Source organism: Carassius auratus, unplaced genomic scaffold, assembly GCF_003368295.1.
Source record: "Carassius auratus strain Wakin unplaced genomic scaffold, ASM336829v1 scaf_tig00016351, whole genome shotgun sequence".
Lineage (NCBI taxonomy): Eukaryota > Metazoa > Chordata > Actinopteri > Cypriniformes > Cyprinidae > Carassius > Carassius auratus.
In genome coordinates this window covers 36,288-52,554 of record NW_020524667.1, presented here as the reverse complement: position 1 = coordinate 52,554, position 16,267 = coordinate 36,288, and the positions used below count along the sequence as shown (strand labels likewise).

The window sequence follows — 16,267 nt, the reverse complement described above, 5'->3', positions numbered from 1 at the left end:
GGTAATATAGATACTGGATAATAGCCTAATTTCTAATCATAATAATGATTTATGATAACAATGAGACTGAAGTGATTTTTTTGCAATTTTAGTACCTGTATAATATTAAACAGATACATTTATTAGGAGGACCAAACATCTTGTGCTTTCTGAAAATGAAATAGTTCATGCATTATAATTGTACAACATTTTTCATGATAAATGAAACAGAGAGGACAATAGGTTCAAATTCATTAAACGTGTCTGTATATTTTACGTTTTTATTTATTTTATCACAGGTGATCGCAGAAGATCACACATACAAATGTCCCTTCCTCCATTTTTGAGATATAGGATAACTTAGCAGTTTGTCCAACTTTAGAATATCCCAAAGGGTTTAGAATAAAAATAACCTGCTAGAATTGTGTATAAAGTACATTCAGAATGTTTGCTCAATTCAACATCTTAAATGAGTCATAATAGAAAAACATTCACACATAATATCTGTGAACAGGATAAACAATCATCACTTTTTCTTAGAATCAAGTCCCATATGTCGTCTCATAAACATTTCACAGAAATAGAATAAAGTAAATGATCATATGAATCAGTAGAGTGGCTTCTAATGAAATCTAAATTGAAAACATTCATTGTGTCATTGCCATGCACCTTTGCAAGTAGCCAACGTTTAACTCTACAGATGCTTGCATTTTACAGACATGAGGTTTTGTTCGAGGAGCTGGGATTATTTTACTTCAGACAAAAAAAAAAAATTAAAATGATATTAAGATATCATTGTCACAGAAATCGTTACATCTGGAGGCTTTTGTTTTTATTTTTCTGATTTTCAGTAGATGATTTTAAGATCTCTTCGATGCCCGCTGATGAATCTGTTTTGTGGTTAATGACTCAAACCAAAGTTCATTGACTGTCGCCCACAGGCGGATTCCAGCGGCCTCTGCCGGTCAGAGCGGGTAGTGCGGCATGCTAATATGCTGGTGGAACGCGCCGTGGTGCGCGCCGTACAGAATCTCCGTGGACGCGCCGCTCAAGCCCGTGCACAGCGGCTCATGGTTGCTCAGGACCGTGGACAGATATTTGGCCTCCTCCGTGAGTCTTTTCACCTCTTTTCTGAGCGCTGCGTTTTCCTTCTCCAAACTTTCACTTTCCTGAGGAACAACAGAAAATCAAATACATTTAATAAGCTCCTGAAGTCAGATTTAATGTGATACTGTACTTTTTCTGAAAAACATGCAAGTATATTATACATTCTGCAGGACATGAATTTTGAGTTTTGTCCTCTAGATGTCCTTATAGTTACAAAGTACACAATAATCATGGCTTGCATCAATGTCGACCGCACTTGTGGGCTTTGCATAATCCTGGGGTAGTATTTAATCTTGTGTATTGAGTATTTGTTACCGTTCACATATTTATGAGGTCAGTGATTGGTGGAACAGCCAAGCAGCTTAGTTTTATAACTACTTATCCAATTTTGAAAATATTTGATATTTTCATTTCACGTTCAGACTGTGAAATATTTTGTGACTGTACAGAGCATATGAATAATTAATGAGTTGAGAACTGTTTGGTTTATGATTGGTTGATGATCTGTACATTTGTAAATCCGTTGAATTCTTTACATATTTGTCAAGTCAATAACGACAAATGGTCAAAAAGGCACGCAACCTATTTTAATACTAACTGCTTATCCAATTGTGAAAATGTTTGCCATAGGATTTAATTCTTTATTTCAGACAGACGTTGAAGCAAAACAAAGCATGTGAAATCTTTTTGTGACAAGTGCAGAGCATATGAATTATTCATGAGGTAAGCGCTGTTTTGGTTCATGATTGGTTGCCTGTACTTTTGTAAATATGTTACTGTTTTTATTTACATATTTATGAGGTCAATACATTTTGTTGTTGAACAAGCACAGTGTTAAAAAAATTATTTCAGAAGCTGAAACATAATAAGGCCTGTCACTGTATGGTTACGGTCAAAGCTTATGAATAATTAATGAGGTGGCTTGCTACTGATTGGTTGTCTGTTTCTAAACCTCTCAAATGTTAATCTAAGGTTCATGTAAAATATTTATAAACTGCTAATTTTTATTTGTATTGTACTTAACATGAAATAATACTTCACAAACCACAATATCAGCATAAATGTCCACAGGTAAAATTTTAAGAAGCCACATGTCAATTAATAACAGGTTAGAAATAGATATGCTTATATAATGCATATGCTTACTGGCCATTATTTTTAGGTACTCTATGGGGTCATGATGGTTCCCGCTCAGCGATGTCATCAACCTGTAGTTCGACTAGCCGCTCCGCTGCCTTCCAGTCACACTAGGGTAAAACCCCTCTGACAAGCGTCATTCAATTTTATCTGCCCACGGCCCGTAGCGACACCTTACCAGAAATGACAGCTGAACACTCCCCCCGACGGCCCACGTTTCTCAGGCAGGCCTCAACCAAAAAACATGGCATGAGTAGACACTACAGGAAACGTGTAATACAGAGGGAAATTTCAGCTTCCTGTTTATCAAGTATAGCGGCGAAGAGCGAAACCACATACTACCTTAGTCTACCTTACCCAGAATGAGTACATGAGTTTCCTCTATATAATTTTCAACTTTGGACTTGTGTTTTTGTTTGTCAGGAGCAGATTATGAATGTGCTAGTATATCATATCATTGAATTATTATAATTCGTTTTAAATTATATTGAAATTATCTGTAATATGGATAATAACGCTGAGTGCATTTACTTGAGCACTATTTACACTTAGAAATTGCTTAGTAAATATGTTTTTTTAAGTCCTGTACTCCAAAAATATTTATTTATTTTTAAATTAACTTTTACAAATATTTATTAAATAAATAAATAAATAAAGTGTGTAACTTATAATTGATGCTCATTTTGAAAAAAAAAAAAAAAACCTGTAAAGTGTATAAAAACAAAACAGATTAAGATTATTTTTTGTTAATTGGAATAAAGATGAAATAAAATAAAACATTTATATTAGATTACATATTGTTTTTGTCTTAGGCATTTAAATAAATACATAAACCCAATATAAATATTAATTACATAAATTAAATTATATTAATAATATATATTAATACAAAATAATAATTCAAATAAAAATCAATAAACAGAATAAAATTAAAATAAAAACTGAAAGTCTAAAAATAAAGGCTAATTCAAAATATTAATAAATACTATAATAATACCTGATGCACCCATTACCTTAGCTATGACCTTTACTTGAGATCTACACATCTGGATATTAAAGGATATTAAGCATTATCAGTGTAAACACTCTCTATATTATATATGTGCTGATGAGTGACCTATATGTGGATTTCTCAAAAATTGTGCAACCTCAGAATCGAAATGATATGCGGTTCCTGGTAAGTGGTATGTGCCTGTCGGGACATCATCTCCCACTCTGCGTTTAACCGGTTGAGTTCAGGGGAACTCGCATGAGGTCAGTGTGTGTGTGTGTGTGTGTGTGTGTGTGTGTGTGTGTGCTATCAGATCACTGATGCTGAGAACTGTAGCGGGGGCTGTCAGTACTGAGTCTGACACCAGGTCAAGCTTATCAAACCTCTCTCTTCCTGAAATAAAACGACTTATCAGTTTCCTTTGACATCTGAGTGTTTTCTGTGAATCAGACCAGATCTCATTCTCAAGCAGAATCCATTCAGTAGATTCACTTTAATCACTAGTATACACTCTTAGAAAAAAGGTAGCCTACATAGCTGTCAGCGGGGCAGTACACTTAGGTACAAAAGCTGAAAGGTACCTTATTTACCCCTAATTGGTACATATTTACGGGAGTGCTAAAAGGACATGGATTATGATTATTTTTCCTTATTTTTTTCTCATGATCACAACTTAATTTTCTTGTGATCTCGACATAACAAAAGTCGTTTTCTGAATTTCTTGAATTGATTTTGTTGTGATCTTGTCATAACAAAAGTTGTTTTCTAATTTTCGTGACTTAATTTTCTTGTGATCTTGTCGTAACAAAAGTTGTTTTCTCATTTTCGTGACTTAATTTTTTGTTTTCGCAACTTAATTTTCTAATGATCTCGACATAAAAAAATTTGTTTTCTAATTTTCAGGACTTAAATTTTCCTGTTTTTGCAACTTACTATTCTCGTGATCTTGACATAACAAAAGTTGTTTTCTCATTTTCATTACTTAAAGGGGTAATATGATGCTTTTTAAAATATCATTATTTTGCGTATTTGGTGTAACAGAATATGTCGACATGCTTTAATGTTCAAAAAACATTATTTTTCAAGTACTGTAAATTATTGTTGATCTTCTATGACCCACCTCTCTCAAACGTGTCGTTTTCTACAAAGCCCGTCCTTCCTAAAGCGCAGTCTGTTCTGATTGGCCAACTGACCCAGTGCATTGTCATTGGCTGATCACCACAAGCACTTGTCGGAAATGTAACGCCACTTTCCATAATCGCGAGCTTCTTCTTTCAAAATAAATTTAAAGACAGTTAATAATGTCCTTAGATTTACCACCAGTTCAAGTTCGAAAGAGGAACAGAGTTACGTGACAGACACAGTGATGAAGCTCGTATGTGTTTACAGTACACAAGCCACGGTTAAGACAGCTGACTCCACTGTGTGACTGTTTCTCTCTCTCTCTCTCTCTCTCTCTCTCTCTCTCTCTCTCGCATACACACACGACGTGCAAAAATAAGAACATTCAATAGCAAATATTTAAACTAATAACAAAAAATTCTTCCAGTAGCTGATTCAGAAGCGCTAGATTATCGTAGCAAGTCAGAATGACCTCCTCTCCTAGTTTCACAAAACGTTCGTCCATAAAATGCGTTGCTGTTCTGTTGTAAGTAATCCTAAAGATTCCTGAATGCATCTTCTTTTGGAAGGCCAAATAAAGTGCTTTTGCCTTTACCTAGATACACACAGCATCTCCCTGACACGGCTATGTTAACATTAACTGCGTTTACTTTAACCATGCCTTCTTTCTTTGCATGAATATTTGGGCAACATTACACAAATATGTCCACATAGTGATGTAGACATGTGGGGGCATGGCAGAGTCTTTACTTTGATAAAGAATATCTCTTTGAATTTGAGACTTTAGTTGTCGCAACTTTAGAGATCTTAGAGATTAGAGATCTCCAAGAGCTTGTAACACTTCAAAAAGAAAGGAAAAATGTAAACCGCATCATATTACCCCTTTAATTTTTCTCATTTTCACAACTTAATTTTCTCATGATCTTTTTTCTTGTTTTCACGTATTAATTTTATTGTGATCTTGATATAAAGTTGTTTTCTCATTATCATGATTACATTTTTTCTCATGATCTCAAAATAACAAATTTTGTTTTCTCGTTTTCACGACTTAACTCTTTCCCTACCAAACAGAATTTTCCACGCTCACACTATGAAATGGCAGGGGGCGCTATTACGTATCTTCTGAATAAATCTAGAATGTGCCAATCAAAAATAAAAGCAAGGAAGACGCATAAGCAAGCAGATGCATGTGAAAAACAATGCTATCATCGCAATAAACAGCATATAAATGAAAACTGCCTAATGCTACCAAGTCAAATGTTGATCCAGGATGTGGCAAAGGACTGTGCAAGCTTTTAGGGTGTTGATGGAAGCGATCTACTGCATCTTTGCTTTGATTATTACTAATTATGGATTAAAGGATTTAATTAAAGTATAATTCCACTTTTAGCTCATGCGCACAGTCAAACGTGCAGCCTTTCAAAATCTACTCCATGTAATATCTTGAGATATTCATGCAATTTCATGAAAGGAGCCCTCAACACATGTGCACTAGAAAGATTCACCTTTGTTCAGCATCTGCGCTTTTTCTCTCCATAGGTTATGAGCGATAAAAATACCTGCACTTGTTTAAACTAGAGTTGCAGGTATCTTTTAATCTCCTCAAATAAGCACTTGTCAACACGGACGTCTACTGTTATTGTCACCTTCAGCAGTTTGTTGATGCTCTTGTTCTGTCTTCTACATTTTATTTTCCAACTGTAAACAAAGGCTCGGGCCAGTATGTTGCCACCTTGTGGGCAAATTAATTAGAACAAAAAAATTCTAAGCTCATGTGCGAGCTGTGCGTATATTGTATTAAAATAGGGCTGTATGTGTACTGTATGTACGGAAGGCCGACTGGGGCAAAAGTGTTTAAACAAAACACTGTTTGTTAACATGCCAATTTTGAATGCGTTTGTTTTGTTTGTGTAGACATGGACATTCTGACTGTGATAAAGTGTAAGTTTTCAACTTGCAATGCACAGTTGTACTGTGTTTTTTTATCAAAGTGTACATATTAATACCTTTTGAAATTGTACCACCTCAGTTTTGTACTTTTGTCTGTGAGCGTAGAAACCTGTTGTATTTAAAGGTGTAGTTTACTCAAATCATTTAATTCACCCTCAATTTGTTTAAAATCAGTTTGATTTATCAGTGCAACACAAAAGGAGAAATTTTGAAGAATCACATGCAATGGCCATCATGTTCGAAACCTATAGACCTTAGTCAGGGAATGCCATATTTAATTTTTGACAGGAATGAAAACAAGGCTTTGGGGGATAGGAGTACTGTGTGTTTTATGGATTGTACTGTTGTTTAACGATACTCCGTCTGTTCAGCTGATGAATTTTTTTTTTCGAAAAAAAAAATTTCAGTTGACAAAAACTCCTTGAAAGTTTATGAACTTCTGAATTATGAAAATGACATGTTCTTGAATCTTTATACAGTGCATGCCATTGTAAAGTCTAAGTCTATCTTTCACAGCCACATTTCATCCATGTTAAATTCAATATGCTGTCTAACCTGACTATCTATAAGTCTTCTGAAGCCATCAACTGAAGCCCTCATTCAAAGATTATCTCCTCTCAGCCACAGCTTTCAATTCTCATGTTTTCATCTAGTCATTTTCCAACCGTGTTTGATGTCTCACAGGCCTCATCACTGAACGTGACATGCAAATTTTGAATTTGTGGATACATGAAAGAATATATCTTGTTTTTGTGTTACAGACAGTCACGCAGGATTGGAAAGACATAGAACTTATATTTTTTGGTTGAACTATCCCTTTAAATAAATCTTACACTCTCAAAAATAAAGGTACTTGATTGGCATTGATGGTTCCATTAAGAAACTTTAACATCCATGGAACCAAACACACAAAAGGTTCTTTAAAGTCCAAAAAGTTCTTCAGATTATAAAAATATTCTTCACACTAAGAAACAAATAGTTCTTTGGGGAATCAAAAATGGTTATTTTATATGGCATCGCTGTGCAAACCCCCTTTTTGAACCTTTGTTTTTAATAATGTAGGATCTATTCTTCTAGCTGATGTAAAGCTGAGCACTAGATCTGTTCTGTTAAGAGTCCCTGAAACAGCATGTGCAAGGTGAAAGGACATGAGTAATACCAGAGGGAAACACCCATATAACACAAATACTGAATGAAATTGATAGAGGGTTTTGGCTTTGACTAAGAGCCAAATGCTATCCAAACGGTTTGACGACTGTTAGACAGGCGTGTGCTCGAGTTCAGAGCGCAGGAATCGAATTTAATAATGCAGGCATCGCATTTCAGTAAGAACAGTCATGCAGATTTGAGGACTGTTGTTGTTTTCTTGAAAAATTACAGAGAATTTACTAGGTGCATGGCCAATCGTTTCAGCTGAGCGTTTCACCCACGCGATGTAATTAATGCCAGAATCTGAAGCAAACAAGACCAGAGCCACAACAAGTGTGAAGCACGACAGAAGCCATGACGCATCCCCACATGGTCAGTAAAGCCTCATGTAAATACAGTCAAGAGTCAATCAGCATCACGCCTGTAACACAGCTGGATGCATCAATACATCAATATTACAAATTAGGGTCTGTCTGTACCTTCTGATTGTTTCTAAGTCACAGTTTGCAGCACTAAGCAATGCAAGTTCATGAAGTGTTTGTTTTGTTGCAGGTTAATTAGAACTTCACTTTGTGTCAGGTGTGTTATGGATGATGTTTCTGGATGATGTTCTCACCAGGTGCAGACTGTCGGCTTTCTGCGTTTGTCTCATTCGGCTCTTTTGCGCCGCGATGCGGTTCTTCTCTCTCCTCATCACCTTCCTTACGTCATCCGTTGAACCCTGAAGATGAAGAGTACACCAGCTCAAAACCTTGACATGCATTTGCAACACATTTTACTAGATGTTCTCTCAGAGCAAGTCTTTTTGTCAGACTGGAATACTTTGAGGAGGTTTTCTGACCAGGATGTAGAGGTTGAAGCTCAAATTCATTCTCCAGAGCATATCCACTTGTCCCAAGGGTAATGTTCTTTTAATTTCCAACCGTATTATTATTAATTATTTTTTTACTGCAACTTTTCTTATATTTATGTCTACTGATATTAAATTACTGACAAGATTTTAGCTATGACTACTGCTTAACATTATATTTAATGTCTGCATGATCTTGGTGACATCAGCTTTTTCTTATATTTAAATGAAAGATTTTAAAGATAAAATTTTAAAGATAAAATTTTTTTTTATCTGAAATAACATCCACACACACACACACACATATATATATATATATATATTATTATTATTATTTTTGTGTTATTTTTAGTTAAGGATAAGAATTTTCTCCTTTAAACAATTCTGTAGCAGAGATGTTTTTTCATTATTCTAGTAGTTTTATATATTTAGCAGATGCTTTTATGCAAAGTGACTTAGAGTGCATTCAGGTTATAAATTATATATATATATATTTTAACCTAACCTGTTCCCTGGGAATCAAACCCACAACCTTTTGCACTTCTAATGCAATGCTTTACCACTGAGCCACAGGAACTACAGATTGAAGGACAAGACTCCATGACTGCATGTTTTTCACATGTTGTGGCAGACAGGTGTGACATTTTCAAAGACAGAGAGCAATCTTTTCCCACAGCAGCCCCTGAGCTGTGACGTCCTTTACTGAACCCACAAGACTCATTGTCACTGACTTTTTCCAAATGACAAAATCCCCACAAAAAGAGACCCTCCAGAGGTGTGTTCATGTTTATAACTAGCTCAGTTTGAGGTGACTTCAGGGGAACATCTGCTGTCAGACACAGACGTATAGAGCTGAGCTGCTTCATGATAAAACCAGCTTCATCTGGCTGCAGTTTAGAGCCATTATACACTTCACTAGTATTTTCCAACTGGTATTTTGGTTATCTTTGGCAGATGTATGAATTCGATTCTCCTGAACTTCACACATGTGCTATAAACATCACAGATAACAAGTGTCAAAGTACTTCATTTGGAATCTATATATCAAACTGCATGAAAAGTATCTTTCTTCAAAATAAATGGTGCTTGTTTCTATATTTTCCTAATGCATCGACATTCATGTGTGACTTAAGTGTTCAGAAGCCATTGCTTGTGGATGCATGATGCATGTAAAGAAACTAAAGGGGGATTTGCACAGTTGCTATGTCTGAATCATGTTCTCTCAGTGATAAACATCTCTCTCGTCCGGTGAGGTTGGAGAGGATGTAGTAGCCGTTGAATTCAGATCACCTTCAGCTCGTAAAGCCTCGTGCCATCTTAACGGCAGTTTCACAATCACTAACGTTTGTCAGACTCTCTCACAGCACGATGCTGTGTGCAGCTCTATAGTTAGAGTCAGTTACTCAACACTAAAGCTGCTACCTTCAGAAATACTGAAATAGCATGTGAACGGTTCAGAATGAAGGTTAAAATCACCTCTAGCCTCATGACTTCCTCTCAGCAGAATCATAATCATTCATACACACATGTGCAAATCTACAGTCACATGCACACATACTCATTCACAGACAGTGTTGGAAATGCATGTGAAATCTACAGTAAAATAAGTGGGATTTAGGTGTCGAGATGCCATTCATAATGTCATATTTAACTTAATATTCATTTTGTATGTTATATTCAATCTGGTTGGATGCATGTTGCACCATGTGTTTCAACATCGATTTCATTGAATTAAATTCAGTTTAATGTAAACAAAGAAGCAGGTATGAAGAAGCAAAATAAAGCATTTGATCAGATAATTTATTTTGTATTAAAATTATGTTTTTATCACTTATTTATATAATTATCTAAATATTATATTCTGATTTTATATATATATATATATATATATATATATATATATATATATATATATATATATATATATATATATATATTGTGTGTGTGTTTGCATGGTGCTGGTTGAGTCTCTCTTACCTGTTTATTGCCCGGTGAGGGGGATTTGGTGTAGCTGGTGTCGCTATTGTCAGAGCCCTGAGCCATGCCACTTCAGTCCCCGTGAAACCTTTGACCTCCTTCAGCGTCTGTCTTTCTCTCAGCCTGTTTATCTGTCTCTGTCTGTCTCAGGCTATATGAGACTGCATGTGTTCAGAAGAGAGATGTGAACTGATCACGGTCCACTGAAGAATGAGTAAGAAAGACTGCAACACTCGCACTCTTTCTTTTTTGCTCTGTTTCACTCCCTCCCTCTCTCTCTCTCTCTCTCTCTCTCTCTCTCTCTCTCTCGCCCTGCCTAATTAGCGAAGTGTGATGTGGTTGTAGTTAGAAACCTCTACTGCACTAGACTGGAAGTCACATGCTTCCTGGAAACTTTGCATAAAGCATCTTATTCACAGCAGAGCTGATGAACCTTCACAAACAGGACAGACAGACAGATGGAAGATCACATCTTCTCCACATGCACTGTGGACAGAAAAGTGTTCATAACCTTAAGCAACACTTGAAAATATCAGAATCTCATTGCATTTGATAAGAAAATATGAAATAGTTTCATTAACTTTACACAAAGCATACTTTTCAAACAAAGACAGTTCACAAAGTTGGTTGGATGATAATACTAGATATACTGCTGAAAATGAAGATTAAACATATTGTTTGTCTTTATGTTGGTGAGATATATATATATATATATATATTATTTCTAGTTATTTTATAAACATTTAGAATTTTAATGAGTGATATATATTTAATAAAAAACAACTATAAATTCAAATACAAAACAATACTACAAATAAAGTCATTCAGCAAAAATTATGTTTAGAGTCCAAATATTTTTTGGCCCACTATAATATCTATTTAGCCCTTGAAGTTAAATTGAACTCTATCTGAATTAAATTGAACTCTATCTGAATTAAATTGAACTCTATGTGAATTAAATTGAGATCTATCTGAATTAAATTGAGCTCTATACGAGTTGAATTAACACTGCCAAGTTTACTGTGTAGCAGTCTTGGCAGACAGCATCCTGGGCGCCTGTGTGTGTTTGAGTGTGACATTGTGATAAAGAGAGAGACTCATTAGTGCTGTTTACTGAGTGAAGTGTCATTATTGCTCATGATCTGAACAAACCCATAACAGAAGTGTTAAACTTGATTGCATAACTCGTGTGCTGTTTGTGCTACAGACATAAATGATTTCTCATAAACATGTGGCTTGTTGACGAGATGTCTTTTCATAGCAACAACTCAGATCACACTATCAAGAACATAGCAACATGCTAAAAACACTTCAAACATATTAGCAACCGCACAGCCATAGCATTGCAGCGGCGGGTTTTAAGGGGAAGCACTACTCAAGTTTTCTTTAGAAAATGTATGGAGATATTTAATTTCAAATATTTACATTATTTTATTTTTTACATTTAGTTATTTCATTATTTTAAATACATTTTATTTGTTTAATATTTTAATATTTAAAAATCTCATATAAAATGTATTGGACAAATATTATTTTTTTATAAATTTTCAACTAATTTTATTTTATTTGTTTAATAATACTTTTGTAGAAACAAGCGACATTTTCAATAATAAAATAAAACAAGGACCACTCAAGGTTATTTTATTTAAAAGTTTTATTTTATTTTATAATTTTTATTTTATCTGTTTAATAATACTATAGTGAAAACCCAGAACTCCATAGGAACCACACATCAACATTTCAAATCAAAAGAAGAAAAAAACTCTTCTCAGCTAATGTGTAGAAATATTTTATTTTATTTTATTTTATTTTATGGAATGTAAGCACTAAAGCCTCAGAAAATATGAAAATATTTTATTTAAAATATATATTTTTCATTTACATTTTTTGTTTTTATTTCCTTTTCTTTTATTAATTCATTGTTTTACACTACTTTTTTAATTCTACTTAGATTTTTTTTATAATACTTTGAAATCTTTTATTAACACTTTTGCTATTATTACTTTTATTTAACTTATTTGACTTAAATTGAATGAAACTGAATTTGAAATGGAACTGACAACACAGAGAGAGCAAGAGAGGGTGAGTGAGAGAATGAGAGAGAGAGAGAGAGAGAGGTGCTTCCCCTTCTGCTATGGAGTATTTCAGCAGGTGCGCTGATGCACTTAAGCTCAAAAAATTCCACCTGACTTTACCCTCCACATTAACATAAGATCAACACCAGCAGAATTTTTTTAAGCAGCAGATTTTCATAAACACTGTCAATGACAGATCTCCCACCAGAAGTCCGCTGACGATCCAGTGGCGCCAAAAACAGTACCGTTCCTGTCAGTGATGCAAATGACGCCCAGTGCCAAGCAGTGAAAGCAGAGCTCTACACGTACAGAGCCTTCCCCAACATGACACATAAATTTAAACAAAACTGGCCTCAGTATTTCTCGCTTTCCTCAGCAAGAGAAACTGTGTAACTGCTGGGAATTCTGAGCTGGAGAGTGCTTTGAATGTGATGATGGAGGATGCAAGATAACCTTATTAGCTGTGTTTGCTAAGGCAAGCATCAACATTAATATTGTTCATACAGAACAAACCGCTAGGGGACATGCGTTCCAGTAACTTTCTAAGCAATAACACTGAGAAAACAGCTAAGAAACTCCCACAATATATTATAAAAACTACTCAAGAGTAATTGGATTCAGTAAGAAATTTATCAGACCAGGTGCAACATCATGATGCTGGGTTTCCACAAGCTAGAAACGTTAAAATCTAGTTTATATTTAACACATTTAGATTTATATTTATTCATCTGGCACACATTTTTTATCCAAGTGACTTTTTAGTGAAGTGTCAGGGCAGACGGTTTCAAGGCAACAATATAAACAAACATTACTGCGCATGCGCGCTTTTGTGGCCCTAACACAAAATAACAACAGCCAAGTCCCAGAGTAGATATATTTTTTTGATAACAAACAAAATATGTTAGCTGCGTAAACCAGGTGGACTTAATGAAAATGCAAATTAATTATTTCCGAACAGGAGATGCATAAAGCGCGAGAAATAGAGGTTTCTAACAGCTGTAAACAAATCAGGGCTATGCTCACAAACGCTGCGTTATCAGGCATATAAGCCGGGTGCAGCAGCGGAGATACGCCCTCAGCTTTTAAGTGTAAGAATTCAAATGTTTAACCCTAATTAAAGTTATATTTTATTTCGTTACACACATTGCACATGAACGTCAGAACCAGCCGCCTCACAAACGACCTGCGTTTGGTTCTACGACGACGCAGCCCTGCTTCTTCACTCCTCAACTTGGTAGAAGAACACATTGTAAAATGTATTGTGAAAAAAAACGATGAGAAAAAAAGATGGGAATAGTAAATAAAATTTTATTGGACATAAAGAATGAATGAAACGTTAACAGTTGTGGTGTGCGTAACTAGGCAACCACGTTGTCGTTCACGTTGCATGACGTCATCGAAGTATGTCCCAGAACGTGCATACTCTTTTGCTACACACACAAAAGTATGTACTTTTTCCTAACAAAAAAAGTACATACTTTTAGGTCGTAGCATAAGTAGGCGAATTGGGATTCAGCACTTGACTTTAACTGCGTTTGTAGAAGGCACCGCTGCCAGACCGATATACACAACACAGACCGGAAGTTAAATTAGGGCCAGAAGCGTGCGCCCGATGAAACCGTCTATAGTTTTTACATATATTTTGAATTAGCTTTTATTTATGTTTTCAGTTTTTCTAGTAATTATTTATTTACTGGTAATATTTTATGTGCTTTTGTCATTTTTTTGTTTTTTTGTTTTTAATATGCCTGCTTTTAGTAACAATACATTGTGTAATTTCCTCTTATTTATTTATTTATTTCAGCATGTCAGTTTTTGAATACAACACAAGAAATACATTTATGATATTGTATGACTTGCATCTTTTATGCATCTAAAAAGTCTCCTATTGATCATAATTGCATGTGTAAAACAGTATATTCTTCTTAAATGTCTCCTTTTGTGTTTCATAAATAAAGAAATGAGTAAAATGAGGATGAGTAAATGATAAATTGTCATGCTTGAGAAAAAGATTTCTTTAATTGCTGCCTTTAAGTTAAAAAACGAAATCAAAGTGATTCCAATCTTGAATCGAAAACGAGTTGCGTGTCATTCTGTAGGTTTTTAGACCAGTAATGTGCAACGATATGTTTGGGAAAGTTGCTTGTTTGTTCACCGTTAACGCCTAATCTTCAGTCATCGCTAATGCTGGCAGCATGTGTGAGTAAAGATGAGAAGCCACAGAGATGTGAATGGATATTTTGCTGTTGTGTTGTGCTTACTGGATACGCCACCTACACACACACACACACACACATCAAGAGTCAGTCAGAGCTTCTTCTCAAGGCCTTGCACTGAATTCTGAAGGATCAGTAGACAGACAACGTCCACAAGTTTTTAGAATTGCATGGAAAAACAGTATGTCCAGCTATAGACAGGCTCTAAAAACTGCTAGGGCAGAGCATATACACAAACTCATTGAAAATAACCAAAAAAATCCAAGGTTTTTATTTAGCACAGTGGCTAAATTAACAAATTACCAGACGCCACCTGATTCAACGTTCCACCAACGTTAAATAGTAATGACTTTATGAATTTCTTCACTGATAAAATAGATAACATTAGAAATACAATAGCGAATGTAGATTCTACAGCGTCTAACACTTCAGTTTCATCCATCGCACACAAAGATAAACTGCAGTGCTTTACAACTATAGGACAGGAAGAGCTAAATAAACTTATCACTGTATCTAAACCAACAACATGTTTATTAGATCCTTTACCCACTAAATTACTGAAAGAGTTGTTAGCTGTAGCCGAAGGACCGCTTCTCAATATCATTAACTCGTAGTTATCTTTAGGTCACGTCCCAAAACAATTCAAGCTGGCGGTTATCAAGCCTCTTATTAAGAAACCAAAACTAGTGTACTGGCAAATTATAGGCCTATTTCAAATCTTCCATTTGTGTCTAAAATTTTAGATTTTTTTTGCGTCAGATCAAGGCTGCATCTCATTGCTAGTTTTTACTTGATCTTAGTGCTGCGTTCGACACCATAGATCATGACATACTTATAGATCGATTACAAAACTATACAGGTATTCAAGAGCAGGCTCTATGATGGTTTAGATCCTACCTGTCCGATCGCTACCATTTTGTTTACTTAAATGGGGAGTCATCTCATTTATCACCAGTAAAATATGGAGTGCCACAAGGATCCGTCCTAGGTCCCCTTCTATTTTCAATATACATGTTGCCCCTTGGTAATATTATCAGAAAATAGGGAATTAGCTTCCACTGTTATGCTGATGATACTCAGCTATATATCTCAACGAGACCAGATGAAACTTCTCAATTATCTAAGCTAACAGAGTGTGTTAAAAATGTAAAAGATTGGATGACAAATAATTTTCTCCAATTAAATTCAGATAAGATACAGAATCTTGTAGATTACAATCTGCAACTAGACGGATGTACTGTTACTTCCTCTACAGTCAGAAATCTGGGTGTTATATTAGACAGCAATTTGTCTTTTGAAAATCATATTTCCAATGTTACAAAAACTGCATTCTTCCATCTTAGAAACATTGCCAAGCTACGAAACATGTTATCGGTTTCTGATGCAGAAAAGCTAGTTCATGCATTTATGATCATATTACCCCAATTTTACAGTCTCTGCACTGGCTACCTATTAAGTTCTGTATCAGTTACAAATTATCATTACTTACCTATAAGGCCCTTAATGGTTTAGCTCCTGCGTACCTAACTAGCTTTCTACCACGCTACAACCCATCACGCTCCCTAAGGTCACAAAACGCTGGACTTTTGGTAGTTCCTAGGATAGCAAAGTCCACTAAAGGAGGTAGAGCCTTCTCACATTTGGCTCCCAAACTCTGGAATAGCCTTCCTGATAATGTTCGGGGTTCAGACACACTCTCTCTGTTTAAATCTAG

The 16,267-nt window shown here is 35.2% G+C and overlaps 1 protein-coding gene and 1 long non-coding RNA gene across 2 annotated transcripts; one reads left to right on the top strand and one right to left on the bottom strand.

Moving 5' to 3' along the window:
• Positions 1-223: 223 nt before the first annotated feature.
• LOC113075054 (basic leucine zipper transcriptional factor ATF-like) lies at positions 224-10,725 on the bottom strand. Its single transcript, XM_026247770.1, has 3 exons — positions 10,263-10,725; positions 8,052-8,156; positions 224-1,148 (listed from the first exon to the last, which is right to left on the bottom strand). Exons 1-3 carry the CDS (start codon positions 10,326-10,328, stop codon positions 945-947), a joined length of 375 nt encoding a protein of 124 aa, XP_026103555.1. The 5' UTR covers positions 10,329-10,725; the 3' UTR covers positions 224-944.
• On the top strand, positions 973-2,697 carry LOC113075055 (uncharacterized). Its single transcript, XR_003280881.1, has 3 exons — positions 973-1,089; positions 1,741-1,809; positions 2,249-2,697. It is a non-coding gene; the product is annotated as an uncharacterized LOC113075055 (long non-coding RNA).
• Positions 10,726-16,267: the final 5,542 nt, after the last annotated feature.

Excerpts from the sequence above, each read along its gene's own strand:
- LOC113075054 (XM_026247770.1), bottom strand. The coding sequence starts at position 10,328 with ATGGCTCAGGGCTCTGACAATAGCGACACCAGCTACACCAAATCCCCC. Across the intron at positions 8,157-10,262 it reads CCTCACCGGGCAATAAACAG|GGTTCAACGGATGACGTAAG; the intron begins GTAAGAGAGACT and ends CTTCATCTTCAG. Across the intron at positions 1,149-8,051 it reads AAGCCGACAGTCTGCACCTG|GAAAGTGAAAGTTTGGAGAA; the intron begins GTGAGAACATCA and ends GTTGTTCCTCAG.